The following is a 19,714-nucleotide window of genomic DNA, read 5'->3' on the forward strand; positions in this document are numbered from 1 at the left end:
TTACTCGAACCAGCAACCTTGGGTCCAAGCTGGTGAGCTTTGCTCAAACCAGATGAGCCCACGCTCAAGTTGGTGACCTCAGTGTCTCAAACCTGGGTCCTCCGCATCCCAGTCTGACACTCTATCCACTGCACCACCGCCTGGTCAGGCTATTATTTATTTTTGAGAGAGGCAACAACACCAAGCTGCTACTGTATGTGCCCTGACCAGGGAATCAAACAGGCAATCTTCGTGCTCTGTGAGGGTGCTCTAACCAACCGAGCTGTTCACCCAGGAATTGATTTTTTTTAAAACTTCATTTATTTATTTATTTATTTATTTATTTATTTATTTATTTTAGAGAGGAGAGAGAGAGAGAGAGAGAGAGAGAGAGGAAGAAGGGAGGAGCAGAAAGCATCAACTCCCATATGTGCCTTGACAAGGCAAGCCCAGGGTTTTGAACCAGCGACCTCAGCGTTCCAGGTCAAAGCTTTATCCACTGCGCCACCACAGGTCAGGCTGATTTTTTTTTTTTTTTGAGTAATTGACTTTTAGAGAGACAAAGAGAGGAAGGGAGAGAGAGGGGAAGAGGAAGGGAAGCATTCATTTGTTGTTCCACTCAGTTGTGCATTCATTGGTTGCTTCCCATGTGTGCCCTGAATGGAAATCAAACCCACAACCTTGTTGTTTCTGGACAGCACTCTTTGTGTGTGTGTGTGTGTGTGTGTGTGTGTGTGTGTTTGTGAGACACACACACAGAGACAGAAGAATAGACAGGGACAGACAAACAGGAAGGGAGAGAGATGAGAAGCATTAATTCTTTGTTGTGGCTCCTTAGTTGTTCATTGATTGCTTTCTCATATGTGCCTTGACAGGGGGTTGGGAGGCTACAACAGAGCAAGTGACCCCTTGCTCAAGCCAGCGACCATAGGCTTCAAGCCAGCGACCTTTTGGGCTCAAGCCAGTGACCATGGGGTCATGTCTGTGATCCCACACTCAAGCCAGCAAACCCATGCTCAACCTGATGACCTCGGGGTTTCAAACCTGGGTCCCTCTGTGTCCCAGTCTAATGCTCTATCCACTGCACCACTGCCTGGTCAGGACCAGACAACACTTTTAACTGACTGAGCTAACCAGCCAGGGCCATATTATTATTATTATTATATATTTTTTTTTTACAGAGGCAGAGATAGACAGGGACAGACAGACAGAAACGGAGAGAGATGAGAAGCATCAATCATTCGTTTTTCATTGCGCGCTGCGACTTCTTAGTTGTTCATTGATTGCTTTCTCATATATGCCTTGACCGCGGGCCTTCAGCAGACCGGGTAACCCCTTGCTGGAGCCAGCGACCTTGGGTCCAAGCTGGTGAGCTTTTTTGCTCAAGCCAGATGAGCCCGCGCTCAAGCTGGCGACCTCGGTGTCTCGAACCTGGGTCCTTCCGCATCCCAGTCCGACGCTCTATCCACTGCGCCACCACCTGGTCAGGCCAGGGCCATATTATTATTTATTAATTATTGTATTATTTTCCATACAAGCACCTGTAAACCTACTTTTGCTCCATACTATATTTATTTAATGCATATCTGTTAAGACATTGTTGAATATAATGAAAAGGAGAGGTGCTTCTTTTTCACTGACATTTTATTGCATATTAGTTTCAGGTGGACAGCATAGTGGTTAGACAAACATATACTTTACAAAGTGTTCCCCTGATATGTCCAGTACCCGCCTGGCACCATACACAGGTACTACAATATTATTGACTATATTTCCTTTCTTTTTTTTTTTTTGTATTTTTCCGAAGCTGGAAACGGGGAGAGACAGTCAGACAGACTCCCGCATGCGCCCGACCGGGATCCACCCGGCACGCCCACCAGGGGCAAAGCTCTGCCCACCAGGGGCTACGCTCTGCTGCGACCAGAGCCACTCCAGCGCCTGGGGCAGAGGCCACAGAGCCATCCCCAGCGCCCGGCCCATCTTTGCTCCAATGGAGCCTCGGCTGCAGGAGGGGAAGAGAGAGACAGAGAGGAAGGAGGGGGGGTGGAGAAGCAAATGGGCGCCTCTCCTATGTGCCCTGTCCAGGAATCGAACCCGGGTCCCCCGCACGCCAGGCCGACACTCTACAGGAACGGAGAGAGGAGAAGCATCAATCATTAGTTTTTTGTTGCGACACCTTAGTTGTTCATTGATTGCTTTCTCATATGTGCCTTGACCGTGGGCCTTCAGCAGACCGAGTAACTCCTTGCTCGAGCCAGCGACCTTGGGTTGAAGCTGGTCAGTTTTTGCTCAAACCAGATGAGCCCGCACTCAAGCTGGCGACCTCGGGGTCTCGAACCTGGGTCCTCGGCATTCCAGTTCGACGCTCTATCCACTATGCCACCTCCTGGTCAGGCACTATTTTCTTTTTAAAAAAAAAAAAAAAATTTATTGATTTTTAGAAAGAGGAGAGGCAGGGTGGGGGGCAGGGAGAAGTGGGAAGCATCAACTTGTAGTAGTTGCTTCCCGAATATGTCTTGACCTGGCAAGCCCAGGGTTTTGAACAGGCAACCTCAGTATTCCAGGTCGACGGTTTATCCACTGTGCCACCACAGGTCAGGCTCCCTTCACCTTTTTCACCCAGTCCCCCAACACCCCCTCTCCTCTGGCCACCATTAGTCTGTTCTCTGTATCTATAGTCTGTTTCTGTTGTTTGTTTATTTATATTGTTCTTTAGATTCCACATATAAGTGAAATCATATGGTATTTGTCTTTCTCTGACCCGACTTATTTCATTTTTCAAATGGTAAGATTTCATTCTTTTTTATGGCTGAGTAATATTTTATTGTATATATGTACCACTACATTTTTATCCACTCATCTATTGATGGGCATATGGGTTGCTTCCATAGCTTGGCTATTGTAAACAATCATGCAGTGAACATAGGGATGCAAATATATTCTTTCAAATTAGTGTTTGGGTTTCTTTCTTTTTTTTCTTCCTGAAAGGAGAAGCGGGAGACAGAGAGACAGATTCCTGCATGCGCCTGACCAGGATCCACCCAGCATGTCCACTAGGGGGCAATGCTTGGCCCCTCTGGGGCCATTCTTCCATTGCAGATTCTAGCGCCTGAGGCAGAGGCCATGGAGCCATCTTCAGCATCCAGGCCAACTTTACTCCAGTGGAGCTTTGGCTGCAGGAGAGGAAGAGAGAGACAGAGAGAAAGGAGAGGGGGAAGGGTGGAGAAGCAAATGGGCGCTTCTCCTGTGTGCCCTGGCCAGTAATCGAATCCGGGACATCCACTCACTGGGCCGATGCTCTACCGCTGAGCTAGCCAGCCAGGGCCAGTGTTTGGGTTTCTTCAAATATATACCCAAAAGTGGAATTGCTGGGTCATAATACAGTTCCATTGTTAATTTTTTGAGGACTCTCTGTACTGTTTTCTTTTTTAACACTTTAAAAAATATTTACTTTAGCCTGACCAGATCATGGTGCAGTGGATAGAGTATTAACTTGGGACACTGAGGACCCAGGTTTAAAACCCTGAGGTTGGCAGCTTGAGCACAGGCTCACCAGCTGGAGTATCAGGTGGCCATCTGGAGCATGGTGGCCATGGGATCATAGACATGACCCCATGGTTGCTGTCTTAGCCCAGAGGTCGCTGGCTTGAAGCCCAAGGTCACTGGTCCTTGATTTGAGCAAGGAGTCACTGGCTCTGCTGGAACCCCCAGTCAAAGTACATATGAGAAAGCAATTAACGGGCCCTGGCCGGTTTGCTCAGTGGTAGAGTGTCAGCCCAGCCTGTGGATGTCCCAGATTCAATTCCCAGTCAGGGCACACAGGAAAAGCACTCATCTACTTCTCCACTCTTCCCCCTCTTGCCTCTCTCTCTCTCTCTCTCTTCTCCTCCTCTCCTGCAGCCATAGCTCAATTAGAGCAAATTGGCCCCTGGGCGCTGAAGATGTCTCCACCTCAGGCACTAAAAAATGGCTCAGGTCATCTCTCTCCCTGCCTGTCTCTCTCTCTCAAAAAAACACTTATTCAAAATAAAATAAATAAATAAAAATGTTTACTTTATTGATTACTTAATTGATTTTAGAGAGAGGAAGGGACAGAAAGAGATGAGAAGCATCAAGTTATAGCTGTGACACCTTAATTGTTCATTGATTGCCTTTTCATATGTGCCTTGATGCGGATGGGGGGGATGCCTCCAGCAGAGCCAGTGACCCCTTGCTCAAGCCAGTGACCTTGGGCTCAAGCCAGCAACCATGGGGTCATGTCTATCATCCCATGCTCAAGCTGGCGACCTTGGGGTTGGAATGTGGGTGGGCAGCGTCCCAGGCCCGCCCAATGCTCTATCCACTGCACCACCATCTGGTCAGGCCTTTCATTTTTTTTTTTTAATATGCAGGAAGAGCCCTTAATTCTTTAAGTGGTACCTTGGGAGCAGAAAAACTCTTTCCCAGGCAACACCAAACTTGCCAATCAAGCAAAAAAGATGGGGTTCAGAGGACGGATCTTCCTCTGTCTTCTAGCTTAATGGTGGTGCTACCTAGTTTTTGTTTTTTTTAAATTTACTTCTAGAGAGGCAGGGAGAGAAAGAAAGGAACATTGAGGTGCTCCTGTGTGTGCCCTGACAGGGAAATAGAAATGACAATCTCTGCACCAGGACAACACTTCAACCAACTGAGCTATCCAGCCAGGGTTTCTAGTTTGTTTGTTTTTTAATATGCTGACTTATACTTTCAAATTTTTAATACTCATGCAATATATATGTGTGAATTCTGCTGAACTTGAAACAAAAAAAAGATACTTTAAATTGATAACTGTAGGCCCTGGCCGGTTGGCTCAATGGTAGAGCGTCGGCCTGGCATGCAGGAGTCCCGGGTTCGATTCCTGGCCAGGGCACACAGGGGAAGCACCCATCTGCTTCTCCACCCCTCTCCCTCTCCTTCCTCTCTGTCTCTCTCTTCCCCTCCTGCAGCCAAGGCTCCATTGGAGCAAAGTTGGCCCAGGCGCTGAGGATGGCTCTGTGGCCTCTGCCTCAGGCGCTAGAATGGCTCTGGTTGCAACAGAGCAACGCCCCAGATGGGCAGAGCATCGCCCCCTGGTGGGCATGCCGGGTGGATCCTGGCCAGACGCATGCGGGAGTCTGCCTGACTGCCTCCCCATTTCCAACTTCAGAAAAAAAAAAAATAATAATAATAAAAATAAATAAATAAATTGATAACTGTATTTTTGTGAACAAATCGGTTTTGTCAACATCATAATTTTTTTTTATTTCTTCATTTTAGAGAGGTGAGGGTGGGGGTGCAGAGAGACAGAGAAGGGCATGGGGAGGAGCAGGAAGCATGGCCTCCCATATGTGCCTTGACCAGGCAAGCGCAGGGTTTTGAACCAGCGACCTCATCAGATGGGTGCTTTATCCTATCCACTGCTCCACCACAGGTCAGGCCTCATCATCATAATTTAACAATAGCCCGACCAGGTGGTGGCGCAGTGGATAGAGCATTGGACTGGGACATAGAGGACCCAGGTTCAAAACCCCGAGGTGGCCAGCTTGAGCGCAAGATCATCTAGTTTGAACAAGGCTCACCAGCTTGAGTCCAAGGTCACTGGCTTGAGCAAAGGGTCACTCGCTCTGCTGTAGCTCTCTGAGGGTCAAGGTACATATGAGAAAGCAATCAATGAACAACTAAGGTACCACAATGAAGAATTGATGCTTCTCATCTCTCTCCCTTTCTGTCTGTCTGTCCTTATCTGTCCTTCTCTCTGTCTCTGTTTCTTCTCTCCGTCTCTGTCACACACAGAAAAAGAAATTTAACAATAACTGTCAGAGGTAAGAATGTATGGTTTGGCTTGCTGGGATTTTTGTTTGTTTAATTAACTTTCCACTGATACATATAGAGAGAAACATCAACCCGTTGTTCCACTTAGTTGTGCATTCATTGCTTCTCATATGTGCCCTGACTGGAAATTGAACTAGGGTCCCCTGGTAAGGCCTGGCCTGCTATTTTTGTTGTTGTTACATGCATCTCTCTAATCAATGAGTACAAAAGAAGAAGAGGTGGTTTATAAGTGAACAAAATGAAATATGTGACTTATCACCTAGGAATTTTCTCCTGATTCATATCTGAAAATGAAAAGAAAACCTCAGTGAGAACAAAAAATAAATAAAAGGAATACTATAGATAATATGAAAAGCAACAAAAAGATGTCATTCAATCGCTCAGAATTATTAAAAGTTAGGACACACTTAAGAATGTAATTATAAAATTTGAATATTTGTCTTACCCTCAGGGCTACCTAGATTGTTTTTAATGGAGCACAGAGATGCAAGGGAGGCATGGGAGGTCACACAGCCAGTGAAGCAACAGAACAGGAATCCAGGTCTGTCAAGATTCCAAGGCACGCTCATCTTCTTAGCTAGATTTAAACCACATACCATATAATGCATCATTTAAAGTGTACAATTCTGTGGTTTTTAGTATATTCACTGCAGTCTAATTTTAGAACATTTTGATCTCCTTAGAACAAACTCCATCCCATCAACAGTCACTCCTATCCCTCTCCCCATTAATTCTTTATCCCAGGCAACCACAAATCCACTATCTGTCTCTACAGATTTGTCTCTTAGATATTTCATATAAATGGAATCTCACACTATGTGGCCTTTTGTGACTAGCATCTTTTTATTGAGCATCCTGTTTCAATGTTCACTGCTTTTGTAGCATGAATCAGCGATTTATTCCTTTTATGGCCAATAATGTTCTATTGTTCCACAAAATATTCTATTGGACCACAATTTGGTTATCGAATAGTCAATTGATGGGCATTTGGGTTCTTTCTACTTTTTGGCTATAGTGAATTCTGCTGCTGTGAACATTCTTACATAGGTTTTTGTGTGGACAAGTGTTTTCAGTTGGGTGGATACCTAGGAGTGGAATTGCTGGATCACATGGTAACTTTGTGTTTATATAACACTTTGAGGACTTCCAGATGGTTTACAAAGCAGCTGCACCTGCCTGTTTAGAAATGTACAGCACGGCCCTGGCCGGTTGGCTCAGTGGTAGAGCGTCGGCCTGGCGTACAGAAGTCCCGGGTTCGATTCCCGGCCAGGGCACACAGGAGAGGCACGCCCATCTGCTTCTCCACCCCTCCCCCTCTCCTTCCTCTCTGTCTCTCTCTTCCCCTCCCGCAGCCAAGGCTCCATTGGAGCAAAGATGGCCCGGGCGCTAAGGATGGCTCCTTGGCCTCTGCCCCAGGCGCTAGAGTGGCTCTGGTCGCGACAGAGCGACGCCCCCTGGTGGGCGTGCCGGGTGGATCCCGGTTGGGCGCATGCGGGAGTCTGTCTGACTGTCTTTCCCTGTTTCCAGCTTCAGAAAAATACAAAAAAAAAAAAAAAATGTACAGCATTTATTCATTCATTTAGTCAGTGAAAATGTATTCGGCAGCTTCTATGGCCACTGTTCTATGTGTTGGCAATACAGCAATCAACAAACAGGACATATGGACATATGTAAAACAAAATAAGACTGGGTGTATGGAGTATGGTGCAAGCCTGGGAAAGCTTCATTCAGAAGGTGACATTTGAGTAAAGACCTGAAGGAGGTCAAGCAGTGAGCCAGTCAGATAGTCTGGCGTTAGGCAATGCCAAGTGGAGAGAACAGCGAGTGCAAAGCCCCAGAGGTGGGAGTGAATAAAATGAATGTATTTGATGAACATAGTGGAAGCCGGTGTGGAGTAAGAGGGGACAGCAAAGTGAGATGAGGGCAGGAGGTGATGTCAACGGATTATTTATGATCTAATGGATTTATGTGAGCACCTAGTGACCTATTGGCATGCTGGGAGCAGCGGCAGCACCAGCCCAGGCCATGAGAAGAGCAGGCTACTGCCTGGGGGTCCCCAAGATCCAAGGGCAGAGCCCCCTGCCCCTCCAACTTCACAAGGTAGTAGCAGCCTTCCCGTCCCACAACCTCTTCCCAAATTCTTCCAGCCTAGGTCCTGATCCCAGCCCCAGCCTAACCCGGCTCCTGGTCTCAGATTCACAGCAGGCCAACTTCCAGGTCCTGGACATCGTCAATGTCCCCATTGCACAGCAGGGAGAGCAGCTCCTGGCCAGGGCCCTTGGCTCAGTGCAGAACCAGGCGCAGAGGAGCGCCGGGGCCCTAAGTCCAGTCCATAAACAGTAAATTTACCCGCCAGGTTTGCAGGATGCTAAGAACAGGTTCAACCTTGCCCTGAGGCAGGGAACTGCCCCGAAGGTCATTAGCTCCTTCCTTAGCAACCTACACCCGTCACCATGGCAACTTAGGCGGGACCGAAGCGGGTTCTGCAGAAGCCGGGAATCTCTCCCTGAGCGGAGGAGGAGGAGTCTGGGCTTTGCCTACTGGCCCTTTAAGAAGCTCCGACCTGCGAGGCCTCAAAGTGCCCTGATTAGTCCCGAAAGCGGCCGGGCGCAGCCGAACTTGATGCATCACCCGCAGCCTTCCCTATCCACCTCCCACGCGGCTCAAGGGCCGCCCTAGCCAATCGCAGATCGGCGCGCCGACTTTTATCTGCATGGTCACGCCCCAGAGAAAGAGCGCATCCCAATCCATAGGCTCACGGAGGCCATCATTAGCTTGCCGGGGGCGGAGCGGTGCGGGGCGGAGCGGACGACAGGGGCGGGCTCCCGGCGGTTGGTTGGAGAGTCGCAGTTGCCGAGAGGTCCGGGAAAGTTTCTTCGGAGGTGAAAACAGCCGCGGAACTCGAGGCCCCGCTAGGGGCCGGGGGCGCGGGGGTCTCGTGACTGGGACAGGGACGCTTCCAGGCCAGGGAGGAAGGACCAGGGCCTCCGGGGGACCGATCGCCCAACAAAGGATTCCTGGGGCGCCCGCTCTGGAGGCCCTCCCAGTCCCCGGATCTGGCCCCCCCCAAGCGCTCCGGGCCCAGCATTCCGGGGCTCCCCATTCGGGCCCCGTCGTCGGCAGCTCGGGCGCCCCTTACTCGGCCACGCGTCTGCGTTCCAGGTGCGGCCGGGAGCGGCCATGTCCCACGGCCCCAAGCAGCCTGGCGCGGCGGGCGCGTGAGTGCGACTTCCCCTCCCATTGCCCACTCGGGGCTGCAACTCAGCTTCCGCCCACCCTCTGTCGGAGCTCCTCGACCCCGGCCCCCGGGATCTTGACTCCTTGCTACCTAGGAAGGTCCTCCCATAGGGCCCTCGTAGGCTTCCCTTCCACCGCCCCGCCCGGGCTCTAGTTCCTTCCAAGGGCCCCTACTGGCTCCCCTAGGAGGAGGGGTCGGGCCCTTTCGCTGCTGCTATATCTGCCATCGAGGGTGAGGGGTAGGGGTGACCCTGGCGTCCTGTGGCTTCAGTCTCTCCCAGGGTCCCTACTGGCTCCTTTAGTGCTTCTGATCCGACCCCTGGATTCTAACCCCCAAAGACCCCTGCTTCCAGGACTCAGGCCTCCACTCTACCAGCTCCGCCTCCGGTGTGGAGGGTAGGTGTGATTTTAGCTTCCTGTGACTAGGCCGGCCGGTGGCAAGGCTCCTGGACAGCATGGGGGCTTCGTGGTGGCTGTTAAGCAAGAGCGCGGCGAGGGCCCACGAGCCGGCGAGAAAGGGTCCCATGAAGAGGAGGTGAGAGTCCCCGCAGTGGTGGGTGGCTCCAGAGCTCCCAGCCCCCAAACCTCGCTTCAGATTAGATTTAATTTCTCTGTGGCTCGGCCCACAGTCCAGATTTCCCTTCGGAAAGTTGAGACCCTGCCCCATACTAGATGCCACGCTCCGTAAGGTCCACTGCCACTCTAAGTTCAGGCCCCGCCCACTACCTAATGTCAGCTTTTCCAACTGCTCGCCTCCCAGGGGAAAGCACCTTTTTGGTGGTCTTGTGGGCCCTTCTTCCAGCTCAAGCCACGCCCACATTACAGAGGCTACACTCACAAGACAAGCCAGCCCTGAACCCCTGTTCCCAGTACCCCCGATACCCTTCACTTCTATCCAGGGTTCCCCTACTCTCTCACAATTCTAACCCCTGACCTGGCACACCTTCAGGCCTTCTGGGTCCTGGCTAGCCGCACCCCTCATCTCTGGCCCCGCCCACATCTTGCAAGGCTCCCGCCCCTCCTCTGGGCCCCGCCCCAGCCCTCCAGGCCCCTTCCAACGGCGCTGCGGGGTTCTGCAGCCCGTGAAGAAGCGTGGCTGGCCCAAAGGCAAAAAACGAAAGAAGATCCTGCCAAATGGTCCTAAAGCACCTGTCACTGGCTACGTGCGCTTCTTGAACGAGCGTCGGGAGCAGATCCGCACGCGCCACCCGGACCTGCCCTTTCCTGAGATCACTAAGATGCTGGGTGCTGAGTGGAGCAAACTGCAGCCCACAGAGAAGCAGGTGGACAGCAGGGGGCGGCGGATGGGGCTGGTCCGGGGCCACTGACCTCCCCCCACCCACTCGGATACCTCCCGCTGCCTCATCCCGAAAGGACCTGATGTGGAGGGTCCTTCCTTACTCCTGGAGAACTGACTACCCATGAGACCTGCCCAGTTTATTGGGGGAAGGGTAGCAATAGGCGAGACAAAACTTAGTGTTGTTACCTGACAGCTAAAGAAGTAGGGGTGGGGTTGGATTTTTCTATGAAACCTGATTTTCAAATCTAGGTAATTTAAAAATTGCATAAACATCAAGGAAAGGTAACAACCCACGACCGGTTTGCACCCTCATTAGTGGGATTTCAACAGGGAAAATGAGTGCAGGAGAGCAGCCTGGAGGTGGGAGCCTGTAGTCACTCAGACACCCTGGGATGGGGAGCAAAAGGTACCCTGAGCAGCAGGCTGAGGGGCCAGGTTTTGTCTGGAAGGTAGTAAGGAACTCTGGGAATGTGCAGCATAGTGAGATGTGATAGAGATGGGGGCCTGGCCTTGGAGGCCTCACCTACACCAGGACTGGGCCAAGCCTTCTCATGCTGCCCTGCCAGCGGTACCTGGACGAGGCTGAGCGGGAGAAGCAGCAGTACATGAAGGAGCTGCGGGCCTACCAGCAGTCGGAAGCCTACAAGATGTGCACTGAGAAGATCCAGGAAAAGAAAATCAAGAAAGGTGAGAAGGAACCCGAGACAGATGAGTGCCTTCTATAAAAGGGGTCATGACCCTCAAGACCTACCCACAACCCTCCTAGGGGCTCATACTGGGAGATGGGAAGGAGGGTGTTCCAAGCAGGGGGAACAAGCACATGCAAAGCAGAGTCAGAGAAGACCTGGGAGGCTGACCCTGCCCTCCTCCCTCCCCCACCAGAGGACTCGGGCTCCGGGCTCATGAATACTCTCTTGAATGGACACAAGGTAAGTGCCCCTCCTCCCAGGAGAGCACCTAGGTGAGAAAGGTCTGGAAGTCTTGAGGTCTTTGAGGCCCCTGGGTGTGCCAGGACCAACGCTTATGGGAAGTGAGTGGCTCTGGTTGATCTTATAAAAGCAGAAGCAGGGGCAGCCACACCATGGGAATGTTGTTAAATGTACTCCAACCTCAGTGGCTCAAGGACACCCCCAAGTTGGGGGACATCCCAAGAGGGTGTTTGGATGTCCCCTCAAAGTAAACGTTGCCACCTATCTTGTCCCAGGGTGGGGACTGCGATGGCTTCTCCACCTTCGACGTCCCCATTTTTACAGAAGAGTTCTTGGACCAAAACAAAGGTGAGTACCAGCTAGGGGTCCTTGGGGAAATAAGTGATAGGAGAGAGCTGGGCCAAAAGACGGCTCCAAGGCAGGAGGCAGTGGGTGGGGATATTTTCCCCTAAAAGCCAAGCCTGACCAGGCGGTGGCGCAGTAGATAGAGCATGGGACTGGGATGCGGAAGACCCAGATTCGAGACCCCGAGGTCGCCAGCTTGAGCACAGGCTCATCTGGTTTGAGCAAAAGCTCACCAGCTTGAGCCCAAGGTCGCTGGCTCAAGCAAGGGGTTACTCAGTCTGCTGAAGGCCCGCGGGCAAGGCACATATGAGAAAGCAATCAATGAACAACTCAGGTGTTGCAGTGCGCAACGAAAAACTAATGATTGATGCTTCTCATCTCTTAGAAAGAAAAGAAAAAAAAAAAGCCGAGCTACCTTCTTCCCGTGTCCTTTAGTCCCAGGAGCTAAAGGGTGGGGCTGGAGGCAAAGCAATGTCTGTCTGAAGGCTTGGCGCGGGCAGTTTGGGCAATGGCCAGGCAGAGGGTAGGCGGAGGAAGTGCCAGGCTCTGACCTGGCTTCCTCCTGCAGCACGAGAGGCGGAACTGCGGCGCCTGCGGAAGATGAACGTGGTCTTCGAAGAGCAGAACGCGGTTCTGCAGAGGCACACGCAGAACATGAGCAGCGCGCGTGAGCGCCTGGAGCAGGAGCTGGCGCTGGAGGAGCGACGGACGCTGGCGCTGCAGCAGCAGCTCCAGGCCGTGCGCCAGGCACTCACTGCCAGCTTCGCCTCGTTGCCTGTCCCTGGTGCGGAAGCTCCGCCCCCATCCGTCCAGTCCTGGCCCCGCTAGCTCCACCCTCCACTACCTCGAACCCCATTCTAATCACTGTAATTCTTGCCCCTGGTGTTTCTGCCTCCTTGTGCAGACTATGGGCATAGTGAGCCCCGTCCTGTTCACTGCAAGACCCTACCCCACTGACCCCGTTTCTCTCCACAAGCTGAGCCCGGCTCCATATGAGCTTCTCCCTACCTTGAGTATTGCACGCACCGGTCATCCCCCTGGCCCCTCACCCCTGTTACCCTCCCCGAACCCCTCCCCCCTTAACCCTCCTTCGCACTGCTGACCCCCACAGCACTAGTCAGAGTTGCTGCCAGCACTCACTGGCCCTTGCTTACGCCAGCCCCACCCTCACAGACCTGCGCTTCCGTCTGCTGCAACCCTATAGGTCTCACTTTTAGTAATTGTCTTAGCTTAGCCAATTTCCTTTCCTCCACTAGACCTCCATACCCCACCCCCACTGCAACTTCGCTCGGGCCAACTAACATCTTCTGGCCCACCCTACCCCCAGATGCCTTGATCCTGTCACTTAACCCCACTGACACCCATCAAGGTCCCCCTCCCCAGGACTCCTCCCTTACAGACCCGATCTTTGATCTCTCTACTTCTGTGGAGCCCAGACGCCGTCCACTCCTCCACTGGGTTCAGCTGACTGGTCCCCTGCCATCCCCAGGCACGGGCGAGACTCCCACACTCAGCACGCTTGACTTTTACATGGCCCGGCTGCACGGAGCCATCGAGCGCGACCCTGCCCAGCATGAAAAGCTCATCGTCCGAATCAAGGAGATCCTGGCCCAGGTCGCTAGGTGTGTGCCTGGGTCTGTGCCCCCCCCCCCCCCCGCCCCCGGCCCATTCAGGCCAGTTGGGCAGCCCTGCATGGGAAACTGCCCCTCTGGTTCGACCTGACTTGACCTACTTCAGCAGAAATGCCTGCATTTTGTACTCCAGTGGGGTTTCCACGGTCTGTGGGCTCTGCAGGATGGGGTTTAGCAGGGTATCTTGTTCTGAGGTTCCCACCCATTTGGGATTTACCAGGTGGGACTTATATATTCATGGGGCATGAGGCTAATGCTGGGACCACTGGGGTATGCTGAACAGGCTGGGTGCTGTATTAACACTGCCAAGTGGGATTTGCCAGTCCCCCTGGCCAGTTGGATTCATTCTGGGGAACTAGAACTTCTCTAAAGCTTCTTGGCAGTTTATTCTGGGTGATTTCTTGCTGCCTAGGTTAGATGGGGTCAACTCTAGGCCCTCCCACTCTGAAATCTGTTTGGAGTAGCTAAGGGAGGGTGCCCTGTAGTCTTCCCCAGGATGGTGATGGCTGAGATGATGGAGTCCCCATTAGCACTCCTCTTCTCTCGTTGCAGTGAGCACCTATGAGGGTATTGGTCACGCCCATGGATCCCAAGAAGACCAAGCTCTGCTTGTGGTCCCTTCCACCCATACCCCATGGATGTGGGGTGGGGTTTACTCTCTTTAGCACCAAGCCCCATCCTGCACCTTGGGAGCTCGCTGCACCCCCCTAAAGTTCTACAACATCTCTAGCTTTCAACCTCCCCAGTACCCCAAATCCAGAAAAGTCACCCACCTTGGACACCACATCGAACCCTATGGCCTGACAAATCATGCCACACTACGGGAATGTGAGAACACCACACAGGAGGCAGCATAACTCAAAACACAAGGGGATCCACAACAGCTCTCATACTGGCATAGAGAGGGTGACAAGTTACAGTGGCTCTCCGGGATCTGGCCCAGGACACAGGGCAGAGAAAATCCACCTGACATACTTGGAGGGATGTCCCAACGGTGCTGACTACAAGTGCCCCACACAAGCAGGCACTTGCAGGATACGCTCTCACACTTGGGTGAGGGCCTTCTGCTTGTGGCCCTCAAATTTCTGCACCCCAGAATTGGGGAGCTGGTACTGATCCTTTGCCCTCATCCAGCTAAGGGACCCTCATGGAGATGGCCTCTTTGCTACTGCTTAATCTGGACATTTTAAAATGAAAAATAAAGTGGAATTTAAATTTCAAGCTTGTGATTGTGTATTTGTAGGTGTTTGGGCCTGAAGATGTTCCTAGGATTCCCCAAGATGTCCCACCTGGGGGCCTCAGGCTTGCCCTCCCCCAGTCCATGACTTCCTATACCTCTGGGTTTGCCTGTTCTGAACATTTCATGTGAATGGAATCCCACAGTCTGACCTTTGTGTCTGGCTTTTCTCACTGCCAGTTTTGTTTTTAAGGTCTATCCATGTCGTAGCAAGTGTCAGTGCTTTACTCCTTTTTATGGCTGAGTAATATTCCACTGTGTGGATGGACACATTGTGTTTATCCATTGATGGACATTTGGGCTGTTGCCACCTCTTGGCCATTGTGAATTGTGCTTCTGTGAACATGCATTTACAGTCTTTTGTTTGAGCCCGTTTTCAATTCCCTGGGTTCCATCCCCAGGAATGGGACTGTTGTGTTATGTGGTAATGCTATGCTTCACTGGTTGAGAAACCTCCCAGAGACTTCTGCATTTAATGAAATATTTAAAACATTTTAGAACTTATGGAGACTAATTTGACCAACACTGTGTTACAGGTTGAATTACAGTGGTACCTTGAGATATGAGCAGACCAACATGAATTTTTTAACATATAAGCTGTGACTCGATTTGTATTTTTGTTTGAGATCCAAGCGAAATTCCAATATACGAGTCGTGATTCAAGAAGCTGCCACTAGTTGGCGCGTTGGCACACGGGTCCACAATACCAGCATCTTGTTCTTTCTCACGTGTTACCCGCAGAATCAAGTCAAATCTCGTGCGCTGTGCTTGTTCTTGCATCATTTTTGCATTTTTACTAACTTTTTTTGTGTGTGCTATCATGGAGCCAAAGAAAGTGAGTGTAAAGGACAGTGGTGACAAGAAGAAGAGAATGATGTCGACAGAAGTAAAGCAAGAAATAATAGAAAAACATGAGTGTGGTGTATGAGTGAGTGAACTGGCAAGGCTGTACAACCGCAATACATCTACAATTTGTACCATCCTTAAACAAAAGGATGCCATCAAAAGTGCAAATCCAGCGAAAGAAACTACAATTCTGTCCCAATTAAGGACAAATATCCATGAAGAAATGGAGAAGCTTCTTCTGGTGTAGGTGAAAGAGAAAGAGCTGGCAGGAGATACAGTGACGGAGACTGTGATATGCGAAAAGGCATGTATTATTTACAGCGACTTGAAGAAGAAAGAACCATCAACCTCAAAAGAGGCAGCAGAAGATACATTTAAGGCAAGTCACGGCCAGTTTGAAAATTTCAAGAAGAGATCTGGCATCCACTCGGTGGTGAGGCATGGTGAAGCTGCGAGTGCTGACGATAAGGCAGCTGAGGAGGAGTACGTCGTATGTTTTGCTGTGTTTATCTCAAAGTAAGGCTACATCCCCCCAACTAGTGTTCAACTGTGACGAAACAGGATTGTTTTGGGAAAAAATGCCCCGGAGGACTTTCATCACTGCAGAGGAGAAGAAGCTGCCAGGCCATAAACCCATGAAGGACCCTCTGACCCTTGCATTGTGTGCAAATGCTAGCGGTGACTGTAAAGTAAAGCTACTGCTAGTGTATCATCCCGAAAATTCTCAAGCCTTTAAGACTCACAAGATTCTTTTTTTTTTTTTTTTTTTACAGAGACAGAGAGAGTCAGAGTGAGGGATAGACAGGGACAGACAGACATGAAAGGAGAGATGAGAAGCATCAATCATTAGTTTTTCGTTGCATATTGTGACATCTTAGTTGTTCATTGATTGCTTTCTCATACGTGCCTTGACCGCGGGCCTTCAGCAGACTGAGTAACCCCTTGCTTGAGCCAGCGACCTTAGGTCCAAGCTGGTGAATTTTTGCTCAAACCAGATGAGCCCACGCTCAAGCTGGCAACCTTGGGGTCTCGAACCTGGGTCTTCCGCATCCCAGTCCGATGCTCTATCCACTGCGCCACAGCCTGGTCAGGCAAGACTCACAAGATTCTTAAAGAAAAACTGCAGGTTATGTGGTGTGCCAATGCTAGGGCACAGGTTATGTGGCAGTTTATTATTGAATGGATAAATCTCGTCTTTGGTCCTGCAGTGAAGAAATATCTTCAGGCCCTGGCCGGTTGGCTCAGTGGTAGAGCATCGGCCTGGCGTGCAGAAGTCCTGGGTTTGATTCCCGGCCAGGGAACACAGGAGAAGCGCCCATCTGCTTCTCCACCCCTCCCCCTCTCCTTCCTCTCTGTCTCTCTCTTCCCCTCCCACAGCGAGGCTCCATTGGAGCAAAGATGGCCCGGGCACTGGGGATGGCTCCTTGGCCTCTGCTCCAGGTGCTAGACTGGCTCTGGTCGCGACAGAGCGACGCCCCGGAGGAGCAGAGCATCGCCCCCTGGTGGGCGTGCCAGGTGGATCCCGGTCGGGCGCATGCGGGAGTCTGTCTGACTGTCTCTCCCCGTTTCCAGCTTCAGAAAAATACAGAAAAAAATATATATATCTTCAAGAAAATAAACTCCTGATGAAAGCATTACCAATCCTTGAAAATGCTCCAGCCCACCCACCTAGTCTTGAAGATGACATTCTTGATGAGTTCAAATTTGTGAAAGTCCTCTACCTTCCACCCAACACGACTTCAATCTAGCAGGTCATTTCCAACTTTAAAAAGCTTTACACAAAGCACTTGTTCCGCCACTGCTTTGAGGTGACTGAGAATACAAATCTAACCCTTCGAGAGTTTTGGAAAGATCACTACAACATCGTGATATATTTATGCATTATTGACTTGGCATGGCAAGAGGTTACAAGAAGAACCTTGAACTCGGCATGGAAAAAGTTATGGCCTGATGTTGTTGCAGACAGGGACTTCGAAGGATTCGAACAAGAGACCGAGACCGAGGTAGAAGCGTTGGAGGAGATTGTGTCCCTCAGAAAGTCGATGGGTCTGGAGGTAGATGAGGGTGATGTAAATGAGCTCGTCGAGGAACATGAGGAGGAATGCTCAACTGGAGTTGAAGGAGCTACAGATGATGCAACATACAGAGCCTCTGCAAGAGATTAGTAGTGAGGAGGAGGTCGAGTCGGAGGAAGTGATTTCTACAAGTGAAAATAAAGACATGCTGGCAATGTGGGAGAAGCTTTCAAGTTTCACTGAAAAGAAACACCCAGAAAAAGTTTCAACTGGTCGTGCTTCAGCACTTTTTAATGACACTTGTTTGTCACATTTCCGTAACATTTTTTTATAAGGTGAACTTAATTTAATTTAATTTTTTTTTTAAACAGAGACAGAGAGAGAGAGTCAGAGAGAGGGATAGATAGGGACAGATAGATAGGAACAGAGAGAGATGAGAAGCATCAATCATCAGTTTTTCATGGCGACCAGATGAGCCCACGCTCAAGCTGGTGACCTCGGGGTCTTGAACCTGGATCCTTCCGCATCTCAGTCCAGCGCTCTATCCACTGCACCACCACCTGGTCAGGCACATTTCTGTAACATCTTTTTTTTTTTTGTATTTTTCTGAAGTTGGAAACGGGGAGGCAGTCAGACAGACTCCCGCATGCGCCCGACTGGGATCCACCCGGCATGCCCACCAGGGGGCGATGCTCTGCCCATCCGAGGTATCGCTCTGCCGCAATCAGAGCCATCCTAGGGCCTGAGGCAGAGGCCACAGAGCCATCCTCAGCGCCCGGGCCAACTTTGCTCCAATGGAGCCTTGGCTGCGGGAGGGGAAGAGAGAGACAGAGAGGAAGGAGAGGGGGAGGGATGGAGAAGCAGATGGGAACCTCTCCTGTGTGCCCTGGCCGGGAATTGAACCCGGGACTCCCGCACGCCAGGCCGACGCTCTACCACTGAGCTAACCGGCCAGGGCCCATTTCCGTAACATTTTAAAAGGCAGGCAAAAGCAAACCTCTTTGGATGGATTTTTATTCAAAAGTCCTGCAAGTGAAAGTGCCGAAACTGCAGCCAAAAAGGCAGAAACAGGTGATCATTAAATGAAAAAATACATAATGTTAAGCTTAGGTTAAGTTTTTTTTTTTTTTTTTTTCTTTCTGAAGCTGGAAACGGGGAGAGACAGACAGACTCCTGCATGCGCCCGACCGGGATCCACCCGGCACGCCCACCAGGGGGCGATGCTCTGCCCCTCCGGGGCGTCGCTCTGCCGCGACCAGAGCCACTCTAGCGCCTGGGGCAGAGGCCAAGGAGCCATCCCCAGCGCCCGGGCCATCTTTGCTCCGATGGAGCCTTGGCTGCGGGAGGGGAAGAGAGAGACAGAGAGGAAGGAGGGAGGGGGGTGTGGAGAAGCAAATGGGCGCTTCTCCTATGTGCCCTGGCCGGGAATCGAACCCGGGTCCCCCGCATGCCAGGACGACGCTCTACCGCTGAGCCAACCGGTCAGGGCCAGGTTAAGTTTAAAGTTAAGAAAATGCATTTTTTTACAATTAAGTTTTTGTGGTTTCATTTTTAGTAAAGAAAGTGCGGTTTTAGTTTTTTTTTTTTTTTTTGTTTTTTTTTTTTTCATTTTTCTTTTCTGAAGCTGGAAACAGGGAGAGACAGTCAGACAGACTCCCGCATGCGCCCGACCGGGATCCACCCGGCACCCCCACCATGGGGCGCCGCTCTGCCCACCAGGGGGCGATGCTCTGCCCATCCTGGGCGTCGCCATGTTGCGACCATCCTGGGCGTCGCCATATTGCGACCAGAGCCACTCTAGCGCCTGGGGCAGAGGCCACAGAGCCATCCCCAGCGCCCGGGCCATCTTTGCTCCAATGGAGCCTGGCTGCGGGAGGGGAAGAGAGAGACAGAGAGGAAGGCGCGGCGGAGGGGTGGAGAAGCAAATGGGCGCTTCTCCTATGTGCCCTGGCCGGGAATCGAACCCGGGTCCTCCGCACGCTAGGCCGACGCTCTACCGCTGAGCCAACCGGCCAGGGCCCGGTTTTAGTTTTATTTAAAGTAAAGAAAATACAGTTTTAGTTTACATTTAGTGTTAAGAAAGTGCAGTTTTAGTTTACATGTCTACAGTGCCTGCATCCCTTTCTCCCTCCTTTCTCCTCCACCATTCACCTCTGTTAGCTGCACTTGTCTGTCTCCAAGGTAAGAATACAGTACTAAATAACACTTTTTTCTTTTATTTCATATATTTTGTTATGCATTGCTAAAGTATACATGTGTGTTTCTTTTTTTTTTTTTTTTTTGGTATTTTTCTGAAGCTGGAAACGGGGAGAGACAGTCAGACAGACTCGCGCATGCGCCCGACCGGGATCCACCCGGCACGCCCA

General features: G+C 51.0%; 1 protein-coding gene across 1 annotated transcript; it reads left to right on the forward strand.

Moving 5' to 3' along the window:
* The first annotated feature begins 8,589 nt into the window (after window positions 1-8,589).
* HMG20B (high mobility group 20B) lies at window positions 8,590-14,471 on the forward strand. Its single transcript, XM_066343617.1, has 10 exons — window positions 8,590-8,690; window positions 8,971-9,026; window positions 9,472-9,580; window positions 10,125-10,328; window positions 10,912-11,032; window positions 11,228-11,274; window positions 11,550-11,622; window positions 12,188-12,403; window positions 13,109-13,241; window positions 13,803-14,471. The coding sequence occupies exons 2-10, from the start codon at window positions 8,989-8,991 to the stop codon at window positions 13,813-13,815; spliced, it is 954 nt and encodes a 317-aa protein (XP_066199714.1). The 5' UTR covers window positions 8,590-8,690; window positions 8,971-8,988; the 3' UTR covers window positions 13,816-14,471.
* The last annotated feature ends 5,243 nt before the right edge of the window (window positions 14,472-19,714 follow it).

This window comes from Saccopteryx leptura, chromosome 1 (assembly GCF_036850995.1).
Source record: "Saccopteryx leptura isolate mSacLep1 chromosome 1, mSacLep1_pri_phased_curated, whole genome shotgun sequence".
Classification (NCBI taxonomy): Eukaryota; Metazoa; Chordata; class Mammalia; order Chiroptera; family Emballonuridae; genus Saccopteryx; species Saccopteryx leptura.